General features: G+C 35.5%; 1 protein-coding gene across 1 annotated transcript; it reads left to right on the forward strand.

The window, feature by feature from the left end:
* Positions 1–1,083: 1,083 nt before the first annotated feature.
* On the forward strand, positions 1,084–2,496 carry LOC104611115 (strigolactone esterase D14-like). Its single transcript, XM_010278041.3, has 2 exons — positions 1,084–1,759; positions 1,833–2,496. The coding sequence occupies exons 1-2, from the start codon at positions 1,374–1,376 to the stop codon at positions 2,266–2,268; spliced, it is 822 nt and encodes a 273-aa protein (XP_010276343.1). The 5' UTR covers positions 1,084–1,373; the 3' UTR covers positions 2,269–2,496.
* Positions 2,497–16,178: the final 13,682 nt, after the last annotated feature.

The raw sequence follows: 16,178 nt of genomic DNA on the forward strand, positions 1-16,178 counted from the left end.
ATAATAAGATGTAAAAGTATATTAATAAAAAAGAAGTAAATTTGCATTCAAGTGGGCTTTTGATAAAAAAAAAAGGGGCTTTTATGATTCAGTTCTCCCCTAGGTGGAGCTAGGATGTCCTAGGGGTGGACTGAATCCTGCCCATGGATTGATGTCAAATTCACAGGCAGGATGTGGTTTATAGGCTGCAAAAAATATCTCCGAGGGGGATTGCAGTCCAAAAATCCCTAAAAAAAACTATGCTTTATTGGAATTCGTGTTTGCATCCATTACAGCTAAAAGTCTCTTTGGTAAGAAGGTAAATTTGTCAATACAAACTAAACCAACTTTGAAATTTATATGAACCATTTTATACATGAAGATTATTCATGAAATTTATATGAACCTTGTCAATACAAACTAAATTTTATACATGAAGATTATTCATGAAACTTTGTCAATACAAACTAAACCAACTTTATTGAGTTATAACCATTTTATACATGAAATTTATATGAACCATTCAGATCAAAATTTATATGAACCATCCCTAAAAAAACGCAGCCTAAACATTTAAACTAGAAGATTATTCATGAAGCTGTCATACATAAAAGTTTTGGGATGCTTATTATGTGTCTTTTGTGGCGTTGGTTACAGAAGGAAAGAAATGTGAATTAAGGAAGTTTCTCTACATTAAATTGCTCTTGGTCACTAAAAATATAAGATTTATCGTGCTATTAGAAGAGATGCAGAGTCATTTCTCATATCCTCAAAAAAAAAAAAATCAAGCAATTTTGCTTTGACTTAGCACATAAGTTAAAGGCCAACAGCTTGGTCTAGATGCATTAGATGAACCAGATTGGAAAAAACATTGATTAGAAAGAACAGCATTTGAAGACTGTTGAGGACAAGCTACTTCCAGATAGTGAATTGTCTAGTAACAAATTAACAGAAAATAGATGCTAATTAGTCATTGTCCAAACGGATGAAATGATCATAATTCCCAACTCTTTTTTATGGAAAGATGTTTGTGTGCCTTTTCATTTTCATTGCGCAATAATGGATTCAGATGCAAAAAGAAATTTCTAGTTATAACTCAATTACAAACAGTTTGGTCCAAGGTATCCATCAAGAAGAGAAACCAAAAAGTGAATATCTTATCTTGATAAAGCTTACAACAAAGCTGAGTTAATAAGAATTTGTGGGTTTCAGAGATGATGAACAGCTTTAATTTTTCATACTTTTTAAGTTTAAAAAGAGAGAAAATTACAGGAGAACAAGTGGACACACTGCATTTTGGGTTGTTCAGAGGCTATATAAATGGCTTCACTGCAGCTGGACAGACATGTCTACAGTGTATACAATTTCTCATTTAAGATTTTCTGTGGGTATAAATGGATCTACTATATGAACGTGGAGGCCTTGTGGAAGCTCTGAATGCTAGAGTGTATGGGAATGGCACAGAAACCCTGGTTCTGTCTCATGGGTTTGGTTCAGACCAGACTGCATGGCACTACATTCTCCCTTACCTTGCATGCTACTTCAAGGTGGTGGTCTTTGATATGGTCTTCTCAGGGAGCGTCAATCCTCATCTCTACAGTCCCAGAAGATATTCAAGTTACTATTCCTATGCACAAGATCTACAGTGTCTTCTGGATGAGCTCAACGTGACCAGGTCTATCTTCTTGGGTCATTCCATGTCTGCCATGATAGGATGCATAGCTGCAACACAGAGGCCAGACCTCTTCAAACAACTCATCTTACTGGGTGGCTCTCCAAGGTCTCTCTCTCTCTCTCTCTAGATCTCTCTCTTTTGAGCTTCTGTTGTCACTGATTTATGTTTATGTCCACAGGTACCTCAACGCCAAAGGATATTATGGGGGCTTTGAGAGATCAGATATTGAGGCAACCTTAGAAAGCATAAAACAGAATTACTCAAACTGGGTCACAAATTTTGCTCCAAAGGCTATTGGGGTGAATGACAAGGCTGCTATAAAAGCGTTTGAATCCACTTTGGGAAGAATGAAACCTACTGTTGCCTATGATGCAGCAAAAACTGTGTTCTTGAGTGACTACAGACAGGTTCTGAGAAAAGTTGGGGTACCTTGCACCATCATTCAATCTGAGAAGGACATTGTTGTTCCAAAATGGGTTGCATTTTACATGGCAAAAATGCTTGGTGGTACCACCAATGTAAAGATTTTGGATTCAGAAGGCCATTTTCCTCATCTAACAGCTTATCATTTGCTGTTGGGTGTATTAAGGAGAGTTCTTCATATTGACAAGTAGAGATTGAGAGGGGATTTTAATTTAGTAAATTAAAGCAGTGGAAAATGCAGCTTCTCTTCTACTGCATGTGAAGGTGGATTCAGATTATAAGGGTGATCTTAGATGTTGATTATTTTAGAAATAAAGTATATATATCTTTTTAAATTTCTTTGTCCTTTCTCTTTAGACTAAGCCATGTTGGTTATGTAATCTTATGGGTTATAATGTAGCCACAGCAGAGATTAAATTTATTAGTGTGTAATCTCCTAATAATTAAGCTGCTTCACCCATGAATGCTTGATTACCATCGATAATACAGTCAAATGTGAACTTGGGATTAATCATTCAATTTCTCATATTTGCCAATCTTAAGAGCTGAAACCAAGAAATTAATGAATATAAAACTTCTGGTCTATTGATTTGATAATATATGTGTTCTAAGATGGTGTAACGGCCACCAGTTTGACCTACTCCCCAACTGGCTGTGGCTAGGGGTGCAAATTGGGCGGGCTGGGCCAGGATTTTGGTCAACCCAGCCCAACCCTAAGATTTGGGCCTAAGGCCCAAGCCCAGACCGAGCCCAAGGATAATACTGCTCTTCTCAATCCTCCGAGTCTAATCTGCATTGTAATTTGATGTATTCGGGTTGGGCTTTGGTCAAGACTGGTCTCAGGTTGGCTAATAAATTCACTCTAAAATTATCCATGTATGTATGTATTTTTGAATTCACTCACTCACTCTCTCTCTATCTATATGTATGTATATATTTATTTATTTGTGTGTGTGTATTTGGGCCAGGCTTGGGTTGGGACAAGTTTGGGTTGGGCTCAGGCCAGGTTTAGGCTACCTAAGATCTAGGTCCGGGCCTAACCCAAAAAATAAAAAAAGTCCAGAGTTTGGGCACAAACTCGACCCGAGGACCAAAAATCCAAGCCCAACACATGTAAAATTTCAAGCTGGGGAATAAACCGGTTATTGTAGGAAGTGCAAGAAAAATGAGTGTAGGATATTTGGTCTCACATCAGGCTTGAGCTGTTGCATTAGTTGCTCTATTTGTTAACAATTATGGGATTGGGAAATACAACATTTGTGTAGGAAGGTCACAAAACAAGCCAAGTGCTGCTTATTATTTAAGATCACAAGAATATTCTCCATTATATTTTGTGCAAAAAAAAAAAGGATTGAGATGATTTGGTCACATGCATGAAAAACCATATACAACATCATTTACAAGTTGAAGGATTAGAAGAATTAGGGGCAATTCAGGCATATATTGAAATGACCTGGGTGAATTTAATTTAACAATGGATATGGCAAAAAACAAAACAAAATGGTGAAACAAGATTTATATAGTCAACCCTATATAATTGGGACAACGCTTAGATGATGATGATTAACCTTTTATGTTTGTGCTTGTTGAGTAATTCAGTTGGTAAATTGGCATCCCTCCTTTTGAAAAAGGGTTCAACTATGATATGGAAAAGATATGATATCAGAAAAACTTCTGGCTAGTCAATTGGAATCATAAGCGTGGTAGCTAATTAGGTGTTATTTATCAAAGTTCATGGGTGGGTTTTGATTGGTTAAAACTCTTCCCATACCATATATTTTTCGCATCATAGATTTTCCCTTTGAAAAAAAAAATGGTTCATACGTGAATGCGAATGTAGCCTATGATGCTATGTCACGTTTTATCTTATGTTTAGTGTTCAGAAAACCAGAGAGGACCATTCAATTGGACTGGTTGAACCGTGACTCGTGCCTTTGGCCAGTTCGATCATACACCCAAAACTGTATTTTGTTAAAAATTGGTCAAAACTGGTGACCTTGATGGTCAAACCGGAAAACTAGTGACCTAGTCCTAGTTTTAGAAAACTGGCCGATTTTTTGATAATTTTTTTAACACATAAATGCAAATTTCTAAAGGCCATAACTTTATGCTCAGATGTCTGATTGGGGTGATCTTTTTATTTATTTATTTTATTTTGGGTAACTTTTCAAGATCTACATTTTCCGAAGGTGAAAAAGGTGTTTTGCCCCATTATTTTTGCTAAAGAATGCCTTTTTTCTTCAAATATTATTTTTTAATATAAAAATTGAAACTAAAATAAAAAATGTGTTATAGAAGAATATAATTACATATTTTGAATATATGCATATAATTAATATTATTATATACATAATTATATATCATAATTGTGCACATTATATATTATATATAACCTCTGGTTGGACCCTATTGAACCTTTGACCCATGAACCTCTCCCCTTTTTTGGGTAGATATTCGGTCCGATTTTCTAAACATTGCTTTATAAATGAATCCAAGGAAAAATAGAGATTTCTTCTAGTAGAGAAGGCTCGCCTTTGGTAAAAGGGGTTGCTGCTATTGATACCAAAGTATGCATATTATATGATATTGTACTATTAAAATATTTAATTTTTATGTCTCCCATGCAAATTAAGACAAGTATGAGCACTATATAATATAGATATTATATAATATCTTATTTTCTTAAAATTCATATTTTATCATATTATTTTTGACTGGGCCAGGCTGGGTTTGTTGGGCATAAAAGTTTTAGACTCAGGCTATTGTGTAGGCCTGAAGAATCGGGCCTTGAGGGCTGGATTGATATTGATCACGTCTGCTCCTTTAAGCCCAAAGAATTCTCCAGTGTTGCTATGTAAAATATTAAGAGAAACCATTGATCAGGACACAAAAAAAAAGAGTTTTAGGGTCGTTTGGTCCATAGTTGCAATTAAAATTAGAATAATCTATTCTCATAATTTGTTTGGTTCAAATAGGAATTAGAATGAGAATTAGAATCAATTGGAATGGAATTTTATTCCCAAGGGAGGGAGAGAGAATGGCCATTCCTTCAAATGGGAATCCGGTGGAATATGATCTCTAATAGCAGTTGTTTTAAGTTAATCTATAATGTCATCACCGATAACGGTGACGGTGATGCAGCTTTTAAAGCTAAGACCATTATGCGACCCTTAGCTGTATTTTTTGGTGAAGAGAATGGAGACATTTTACTTGTGATATAAGGAGGGGAAAAGGTTTGATGTAAATCTGCGGAGATGTTCAAAGCTTTGGCGTTAAAGCTGGAAGCATCAGTAGTAGCGAGGTGAGTCTCATCAAGGTGATTTTTGAATCGGACTCTCAGACCTGAATCAAGAACTTGCTATCTCTAGGCCTGATGCAACTTCCTCTTTCTCGCCATATCCTTTTATTTTTTACGCTAAAAAGGCAAAGCTAGCAATCATCCTCAATTCAAAATACAATCAAAATATAAAGCATTAGTAATGAAGTAAGGTGGAGTAGGCCAAGGCCTCATTCGCTTTTTGGTAAGTTACTTGTCCAGGTACTTGCTGGGAAACACTTACCCAGGTAAGTGCATTTACCCATGTTCTTTTATTTCCTAGGTAAATAAGGTGATAACCATTTTAGCTATAAAAATCCATTATTAAAAGGGACATTTTTGTCCCATTCAAGTATTAACAACTGTCCCCCTAGGTGAGAAAGTTATTTACCCACTTAGGAGATGGATACTACTTATCTGGGTAAGTGATACTCATAAAATAAACTTTCCATGATCCCCACATAAATCCAAAAAACGAACATGGGATTCTTGGTCAATGGGAACCAAAAACCCATTGACCAACTTTCCCCCTCTCAAAATCCAAAAAAAAGAATGCCTCCCAAGTGTAAACAGAAGAAATAGAAAGAGCATGTTTTGCTATCAAATGAGGCACATGGTTATCTGAACGGCCAACGAAATGAACTGAGGAATGGGAGTTTTGCTGAAGTATTACCCTGCAATCTACAATGATTGAGAGAATCCACCAATGGACTAGCGAGGAAGACCCCAACAGTGTAGGGAGTTTAAAACTTGTAGAGCATCTCCTTCAAAAGAAACATGATGAAACTGGAATTCAATAGATAATTGAATCTAGAAGGGCCAAAACTTCTATCTCCAGAGAAGCGCAGGGGCCATGTTTAATTGATCTAGCCACTATCAAATTACCAGAGGAATCACGTTCTATAATTCCCGCACCTGTACAAAATTTGCATTTGTAGCTCCATCAAAATTAATTTTTGTATGATTAGAAAGAGACATTTCCAAACAAGAGGAATAGTCTCAACTGGAGTGTCCAAAGAGGAGGGAAGGGAAGAACTTGACTCAGAGTTTAAAAGATGAGCTTCCAAGTCATTAAGTTGAGCACATTAAGATGAGATTAATGCTTCTATGAACTTCTGGATTGACATATTTGAAAACGACTTTACACCTTGCAGTCCAAATATGCCATAGGACAATGCTACACGACTCGATTTTGGTAGAAAAGAGAGGAAATTCCATAAGGGCCTGGTGCTTTCATAGGGCTGATGTCAAATAAAGCTACACGGATTTCATTAGTTATTGGAATTACAGACAACAAGGAATTATCTGAATAAAAAATGTCACTCGACACCACTTCATCTGTTAAGAAAGAAAGATAAGGATTTGTGGAGGAGAATAAATTAGAGTAATAATCACATATCAACCTTTCTATTGAAGCCATGCCATCAGTCCAGGTTCCATCTAGAAACTGTAACCAAGGGTGTCCATGCAAAAGCGAACCGAACCAAGAAACTAAATCGTAAAATGTGGTTAACCGAACCGGTCATTTCGGTTTGGTATTTTTGAAAAAGTAAAGGACAGGTTCAGTTTTTGGTTAACCTACAAAAAAACCCGGCAGTTAATTGAATTGATCGGTATATATTCATTATATATATATATATATATATATATATCAATATATACATATATTATATATCATTTATTATTTATAATATATATTATAAATATAAAAACCAAAAAACTGAAGAGTCAAACCGGTAAAAAACCAAAACAGTTGGACCGGTTAACCAATGTATCGGTTTGGAGAAATGTAAAAACCTATGGTGCCGGTTTAGTTTACAAAAATTACCCATGATTTGATTCACCAAACCATGGACACCCCTAACTGTAACCACTCGATATTATTCTTACGCATTCTATTAGAAGCAACTGAGTGAAAAAATTTAGTATTTTTGTCACCCGAGCTCAACCAATGACATTTCAAGCGCTGCCTCCAATGGGTTTCTTCCATTTCAAGCAAGTTTTCCAATTCCATTAAGAGATATCTCTCCCCTGTAATACTTTCTTCTGTGTGGATAGAGTCTTGTAAATAGGCTAATCTAGAATGAATTAAATGAATACAATGTGGAATATGTCTTAGTTTATGACCCTAAGTTTTTGGTTAATTGTTTCCATGCTCAGTGGTCAGTACACTCGTACTATCAGACAACATTTAAAGTGTCGATACACTTGATATGTACCAACAGACATATCGAGTGTTTTAGCTTTTTTTTTCTTTTAATTTGGTTAGGGATTTGTCTTACCTCCTTAGAATTTACATCAACTTCCCACGACACATCCCAACTATGTATTGGAAACATATTCCTATGACAAGTATAAGAGATATTTTCAATGCATGGTGAGATATCCTTGTGGGGTACGTGTGGGGCAAACTCTGTGGGGTGCCAATTTGAATTCCTTTATTTCTTGTATCGAAAACCCCACCAATATGATATGATATCGTATCTATTTGAACCTTGCTATCAGAAAAGCGAATAAGGTGATTCATGAGTTAGCTCGTCAATTAAGATACTCGGTTTTTTGTTTTTTGTTTTTTTTGACTCTTTTGTATCCACTAGTGGCAGCCATCCTTGGCTCCAAGCCTTTTTATTCAAGTTGATTATCCTACTATGTACTCATGGATTGATGGTTCAACCGTTTGGGTTTTGTTGATCAAGGCACTTTGTTTTTTGTAATATAGTGGGTTAAAGATTGATCCAAATTGGAATTGTGATCAAAATCTATGGTCTGACCAAGGTTCAAAATATATGGTCAGTAGTAACGTATTAGACTGTATTGGGGCTCATTCCCCTTTTTTTTATAGTTTTTTTTTTTTTTATCCGATTCATAGGGGTCGGTTTAAGACCTATCTACCCCTTGAACTAGGTTAAACCCTGAAACACCCCATGTAGGAGCAGCCCTTGATACAACCCAATACATATCTAAATTTTGAACCTTGGGTCTGACCGGTTAAGACTGCATTTGTCATTCCTTATTTTAAGCACTTATCTCATTTTGGCTGTTAAAAATTCAGTGTTCGTAGGGGAATTTTAACTACAAAAAAGAGACAAGTCCTTAAAAATAAGGAATGCCAAATTTAACCTAAATCACCAACAGATTGAAAACACTTTTTTTTCTTGCACTTACTATTCAGTCTATGACAAGTGCCCTATTACATGTATATACACTGAATGCTTATACTATGAGATAGACACACTAAGAAATAGGATATGCTATGTGCATAGCTTATCTGATGTAAACAATCACGAATGGGCACACCAGTGTTCTCCAAACATCGATATGATGGTGGTTTGGTTGTAGGGACCAATCCTTATGGGTCCCCTTATGCCTCAAAATTCTGCAGAATCCCCATTTATACTATTAACATAATAGAACAATTTACCCCTGCCCCCTTCCCCACCCCATCCATGTGTTTTAGCTTTTGGACCCTAAAAAATCGGGATTCCACTCTTGCTTGCTTGGTAAAATCTCTAGTTGGTTGTAGCATTATGATCAAGTTCCACTATCACACAGTGTTGGGGGTAGGGGTAGAGGTGTAAATTGAGCCGTGCTGCTCACAGCCTGCATGATTTTGAGCTGGCCTGACCCAATGGTTGACGGGTTATGTCGCGGCATGGCACAATTGTATGGGTCGTGTCGGGCTTGAGGTTTTAGGTTTGTGGGCTGGGTTGGCATGCCTGCACTATCATGCCATGCCACTCGTGGCCCGCGGTTAGCATGGCCCAACCCATAGGTCTGTAGTGGGCTGAGCACAGCCCACCTGAAGAACTAGCTGTTTGAGACCCCCAATGGCTAGTTTCAAATTTTTTTGGGGGGGGGGTGTTTACAGAAATACCCCCCAACAACTATATGGGGGTATTTATGTATTTTGGCTTTGGGGGGAGATAAAATAACAATAATGGCCCCCAACAACTATATAACAACTAGTTTAGGGGGTATTTAGGTAAAGTGATAAATGGCTTTATAATGACCAAAATACCCTTCCCAACAACTAAAAAACGACTATTTTGGGAAATAGCCTTATCCTCCACCATTCTCATACTCTCTTAGACTCTCTTAAATCTCAATCCCTCATACATCACTCTCACATTTACTCACATACTCTCTCTACTCACCAATTCTCAACTTGATTCAAGTTTCAATAAGAAAAAGGCTTGTTTGTATCTCGAGTTGGCATTTTGGGAGACTTGGAGGCTTCAACCATTGAAATCAAGTTGAGATTCCAAAACGGCAATCCGGATAAGTGCAGTTAAATTAGTTTTTATTTTTTTATAATTAAAAAAATGGCTGAATCCTCCTCTTGCACTCGACACCAATTTCCCAACATGGTCAACGTTAACGATGTTGATGTTTAGTCACAATATGATAGTGTTAGCACTAATATGGATGTTGCTAATATTGCTAACGTTCTCACCCCTAGTACTGCTACTAGACTATTAGAACATATGCTTTAATTTTTTTATTCATATAAACAAAATTTAATTTCTATGCTATCAAATCTTAATTCAGTTGCAATTACTTTTGATATTTGGACATCAAGATTTAATATAAGTTATATTTATGTTACATGCCATTTTATTGATAAAAATTAATTTTTACATAAAAAGAATTTTAAGTTTTACTAGGCTTGAATGGCCACATATTGGCCCAATTATTGCTATAAGTATTTTAAATACTTTATATATTTATGGAATTGAAAATAATTATTTTATTAGTTTTGATAATGCTAATAATAATGATTCAATAATAAATATTTGAAAAGTTCAATTAAAACCATGTTTAGATGGTAAATTATTTCATATTAGATGTGCATGTCACATGTTAAATTTATGTATTCAAGAGGTTTTAAATATTATTTCTCATCATATTTCTAAAATTAGAATTTGTATAATACATATTAAAAGTTTTGGAACAAGAAAACAAGAATTTAAATATTTATATAAAAATTATGGTTTAAAATATAAACATTTTGTATTAGATGTTCAACATATATGAAATTCTACTTATTCTATGTTACAAAGTTGTATTGCTTACAAACAAATTCTTACTAATTTTTATAATGCAAAAATGCCACACAATATTGTACTTGAGGAAGATTTGGAAATGATAATTTATATAAAAGACTTTTTACAATTTTTTTATGATGCAACTTATGAATTTTTTGGTGTTTATCACTCAACTAGTTGTCTTTTAGTTGACCAATTATTTATAATTAATGAATGTTTTGCAAAATATAGAAAAATTCATAATTTTAAAATATTATTGAAATAATGGAAAATAAATTTAAAAAGTATTAGGAGAAAATTTCTCCCTTTTATTGCTTAGTTATAACATTAGATCCTAGGATTAGGAAAGATGGTTTAAAAGTTTTACTTGAATCATATTGTGAAAATATGAATACAAAAATTGGAAATAAAAAAGAAGTTAATAGTTTATTGCTTGAAATGTATAGTTTATATGATTCTCAAATGGTAGGGCATAGGAAATCTTGTATGGATGCAAGTTCCACTTTTGAAATAGCTAGTTCCAGTAGTGGAAAAGACAAAATTCGGTCTCTAATAAATAAGAGGCAAAAATCTACTACCACTTCATCAATAAGTTCATTTATTGAATTTAATTTTTATTTACATGCAAATATTTCTACTTTAGTTGATTTCTTTGACTTGGAGGGATGGGATAATTTTGATATTTTAGCTTATTGGAGAGGACATGAAAAAACTATGTAGTCCTTACCGCCATGGCACGTGATCTACTAACCCCTTTGGTGTCTACAGTTGCACCAGAGTTTTGTTTTAGTGCAGGTAATAGGGTGCTATAGTTCCATCAGAGTTTTGTTTTAGTGCAAGTAGTAGGGTGCTAGACGACAAGAGAAGTTACATGAATGATGAAAGTTTGGAGATGTGCATTTGTCTTAAAGATTGGTTGGATGCCAATGATAGATTACAAGACAAAGGAGGGCATGGCATTACACCTGAAACAGATGATGAAAATCAAGGAGATGATTAAATGAAGATGCAAGTGGAGGTGGAACTTGAAGAAAAATGATGAAGTCAATATTTTTTATTTTTTATTTTTGTATACTCAATATTTCAATTGTTGTATTTTTTTTTTCAATTTTTAAAATTACTGTAAGTTTTTTTTTTCAATTTTATTTAAATTAGTTGTTATTTTTTCAATAATGTAATTTTTTATTTTCAGTTTATAATTGCATTATATTTTTTATATTTTATTCCATTTTCTATATTTCATTCATCCATTAAACATTATATTGTTCAAATTCAAGAAATAAAATTCCCATTTTTTTTCCAATTTGTTGTCCATTTTGTATTTTGTTAAGTATTTAAGTATTTTTTTCATTTCTTTATTAGATTTTTTATTTTTCCAATTTCTTCCCAAAGCTTAAAGTAATTAAGGAAAGTGAAATATTTTAGTTTTAGTATTTACTTAACAAAAAAATAAAAAAAATCAAAGTGCCAATAAAAAAATAATTTGGTTCGGTTTGGCCCAAGCCTAAGGCCCAACTTGTAGCCCAGCCTAACACGGGCTAGGCCCAGCTTGTTTATTTTCCTTGCATTCCAAGTCCTGCTTTCTGGATCAATAAACTCGTCTACCCTTAAATTTTAGTTGATTTTATCTCTAGAACCTGTTAATTTAAACCCCTCTAGGCTACCAATCCAGGGGTCATCCCAGAAGCTTACCTCCGTGCCCCTACAAATTCCCCAACAAATACCCTTTTTAATGATCTCTCTCCCTGCCAAGATGCTTCTCCATCCCCAAGAGGGTCTGCTCCTCAGTTTTGCTTGAAGAAACTTTGAGTCTTGGAAATACTTAGCTTTTAGAAGACTAGCCCAAAGACTAGAAGTATCAGAGCACAATCTCCAAGCTAACATAGCTAAAAGAGCCATATTGAAAGCTAGGGGGTCTCTAAACCCAAGCTGCCATTAGACTTATTTTTGCTGATTTGATCCCAACTTACCCATCTCACTTTTTTCTATTCTTCATTGTCCCCCGCCAAAAAGCTTTGTGACTTTTAACTATAGAATTGCAGGTTTTTCTTGGGAGCAAGAAATAGGACATAGAATAAGTTGAGATTGTTGTAAGGACAGATTTGAGGAGTACCTCTTTACTCCCTTGAGATAAAAGGGAACCCCTCCAGCCTTTGGCTCTCTTTGAGACCCTCTCAACTAAGTATTCAAAGGCCTGGAGTTTTTTCCTCCCCAAGAAAGGGTGGGCTCCCAAATAGATTGACGGACTACCCACTTTTTTATTATGTAAGCAAATTGAAACCATCCTCTTGAATTTAAAGTGCAGATTCTTACTAAAAAAAGTTCAGATCTTTTATAGTTTACCTATTGATCTAAAGCTCTTTCATAGACAAAGATGGCCTCCAACAAAGAGCTTGCCTTTCTAAGATCATCTTTAGAGAAAAAATAGTTGTCATCTGCAAAGAACAGGTGAAAAATGGTTGGAGCCCTTATGCAAATTTGTATCCCTATAAACTCTTTTCTAACCACTTTTTGGCTCATTATGGTTGAGAAAACATCATAGCAGAGTAGAGCAGAGCAGAGTAGAGTAGAGCAGGTATAGGTTGGGTGATAAAGGATCACCTTGCCTTAGGCCCCTTTGGGGAGAGAATATTTTTGAGGGGGAACCATTTATCAGAATTTGGTAAGACATTGTGGATACAAAGGTTATGACACAAGAAACCCACTTACTTCCAAAGCCCACTTTTTCCATTGTTGCTTTTAAAAATTCCCATTGTACTCTGTCATAAGCCTTACTCATATCTAACTTCACAGCCATGAAACACTTTTTGTCTATAGTATTGGACATGAAGTGCAGTAGTTCATGGGATATTAGAATATTATTTGAAATGGCTCTATGTGATAGGAAAGCACTTTGGTCTTTGAGATTAGCTTTCCAAGATTGACTTTAATCTATTGGCCAAGATTTTTGCTATTATCTTATACATAGTGTTGCATAAACTAATTGGTTTGAAGTGCGAGGCATCTTCAGGGTTCTTGACTTTGGGGATCAGGGCAATGAAGGTTGAATTCAATGACTTGTTAAGGATCCTTTCATTATAAAAGAGGGAAATCTCTCTCACCACATCCTCTTTAGTGACTTTCCAGAATTTCTAAAAGAACAGGTTGGAAAAGCCATCGAGGAGGCCTGGAGCCTTTGTGGGAACCATTTGGAAGAGGGCTTGTTTGATTTCCTCTTCGGATACTTGCCGTTGTATCTCCTTGTCTTCCTCGTTAATTTGTCTAATGACACCCTCTAGAGCTTGAGGGATTCCAGAGGGGGATGAGGTGGTGAAAATGCCATGGAAATGATTCACCAAAATATTTTTAATTTGCTCCATGACCTTCTATCCATCACCATTCTCATTTTTAGCTTTAGGGTCCTATTTTTGCCCTTCTTTTGATTGTAGAATTATGGAAGCATTTGGTATTTCTATCCCCATAGTTTAGCTAATTAACCCTAGATTTTTGGGCCCACAAATTCTCTTCCCTTTTTAGCCAACCATCAAGCTCGGATTCAATCTCTTCCACCTTGTTTTGGTCATAGTTAAACCCTTTTTTCTGCTACTCTACCTCCAAATCCTGTTTCAATTTCTCAATCCACACCTGAACCTTTCCAAAATCCTCTTTATTCCATTTCCTCAAGTTTTTTTTTTTTTTTTTTTTTTTCAGTTTTTCACATTTCCTAGTTATAAATAAAGGAGAGGACTCATTATTACCACTCCAAATATCCTTGATTAGATCTGCACATTTATGGTGAGAGAGCCACACCTCTTTAAACCTGAAAAGGTCTTTTGATTTTAAAGCTAATGGGGTTAGTGTCAAGACAGATTGGGAGATGGTCAGACCCATAGGATGACATAGCCATGACATTAGCCTCTGGGAACAGATTCCTCCACTCAAGGTTGCCCAAGCCCCTATCTAATTTGACCTTGATGTGGTTGCTTGAGTCCCTTCTGTTCGTTCAGGTATGTTTTGGTCCAGAGCTTGGAATTTCTTCCGAACCCTACCTCCTTAAGTAACTTTAATTTTTTTCTTATTTGTCTATCTTTCACTTCTCTCCCCCCTCTTTATCATCCAGGTTGAAGATCATATTAAAGTCATTCATGCAACACCAAACAGCAACAAAAATGACTGCTAATTGGTTAATCTTCTCCACAAAAGATATTCTTCTGCTACTATTTGGTTCCCCATACATAAAGTGCACCACCATGAATTGTTATCATTTATGTTTTCAACTTTGGTGTGAATCACATTTTTATCAGCTGCCAGATCTTGCAGAGATAAATCCTTTTCCCAAAATAAAGCCAAACCTCCTCATAATCCGACTGCACCCACACCCAAACAGTTCCACTCCCACAAACATCTGAACTTTTTTTTTACAGTTTAGTAAGCTACACTTAGTTTCAATGAAGAAAATTATATCTACACTAACCTTTTTCAAGGACTCTTTCGCTGCGCGAGTTGTCAAAGGGGACCCTATCCTTTGAGAGTTCCAGCAAAAGACTTTCATTTCCACAAAGGAAGTTGTTTGAGGACAACTCCCGCAAGCCCTTCTAGTTTAGAAATTGTTACCAGATTTTTCTGACTCGTGAATAATTTCGGCTTCTGGCCCTAAATTTAATCCTTTCTGGTTCTGAACCAGTCTTCACCCTAAGGCTATTGATTTCTTAAAATTTGGAGAAACGGAAATTTTAGAATGCGGCTAAATGACACTTAATTGAGCCTAGCTTCATGTGCGTTGGTCGTTTCCCATAAGCATTCCCCCCTTAGATTTCGGATCTTCTGCCCATGAGAATCTTGTCCACGCCTACCTACAATACACCACTCCCGTGAATTGAGAACATCTCCCCTGCAAAATTACTTCTCCCCCCCCTTAGATTTCGGATCTTCTGCCCATGAGAACCTTATTCACGCCTATCTACAATACACCACCCCCCTGAATTGAAAACATCTCCCCTACAAAATTACCTCCTTTTAAAGTTGTAATGGGCCCTCCATTGCCACACCAAAAAGAAGCAACACAAACATGTGGGCCCCGTGATATCCAAAATAGAACAAAATAGCAAAGCAGGTGGACCTATTGATGTTATCCCAAGTTGTCCACTTACAAGAATCTTTGGACTTTGTATCTCGTGGACGACGCCTTTGCCACAACCATTCTGCTTTGGATTTGGTGCCACTGTTTTTTTTGCTAACTCTGGTTTATGGGCGGCAAACGGATCGGAACAGATCGGGTGGAATGTGATTCGCTAACATTTGGATCCAAAAGAAAAACTCATCTATCGCCTATCGAATTTAGATTGGATCCGGATAAAAAAACTGGACTGTATTTGGACATTGAAAGAAGTTGCCAAGTTAAATTAAAAGTATCAAAATATTATCATGTATTATTAATGAAATAAATTAAAATGACTTAATATAATAAAAAAAAAACATAAATGAAATACTTGAACTGATGATTCTTCGATAAATACAACATTTATTTGATGGGCATAATATAAATTTCATGTAGATATAACTTAGTCTAAAAAAACCCTCGATAATTTGAATGTTTCATCTTTTTAGTATTTTTTTTTTTAAATCTGTCTAGGGAGTTATCATTTATCAATGACCCGTTATATAAATATGTCTAATATATATATTTATTTATTTATTTAAGCAAAATCAAATTAATTTATAAAAGTTAAATCACCTTTTACTGGACCGATTGGAATTCGAA

Source organism: Nelumbo nucifera, chromosome 2 (assembly GCF_055504915.1).
Source record: "Nelumbo nucifera cultivar China Antique chromosome 2, China Antique-T2T, whole genome shotgun sequence".
NCBI lineage: Eukaryota > Viridiplantae > Streptophyta > Magnoliopsida > Proteales > Nelumbonaceae > Nelumbo > Nelumbo nucifera.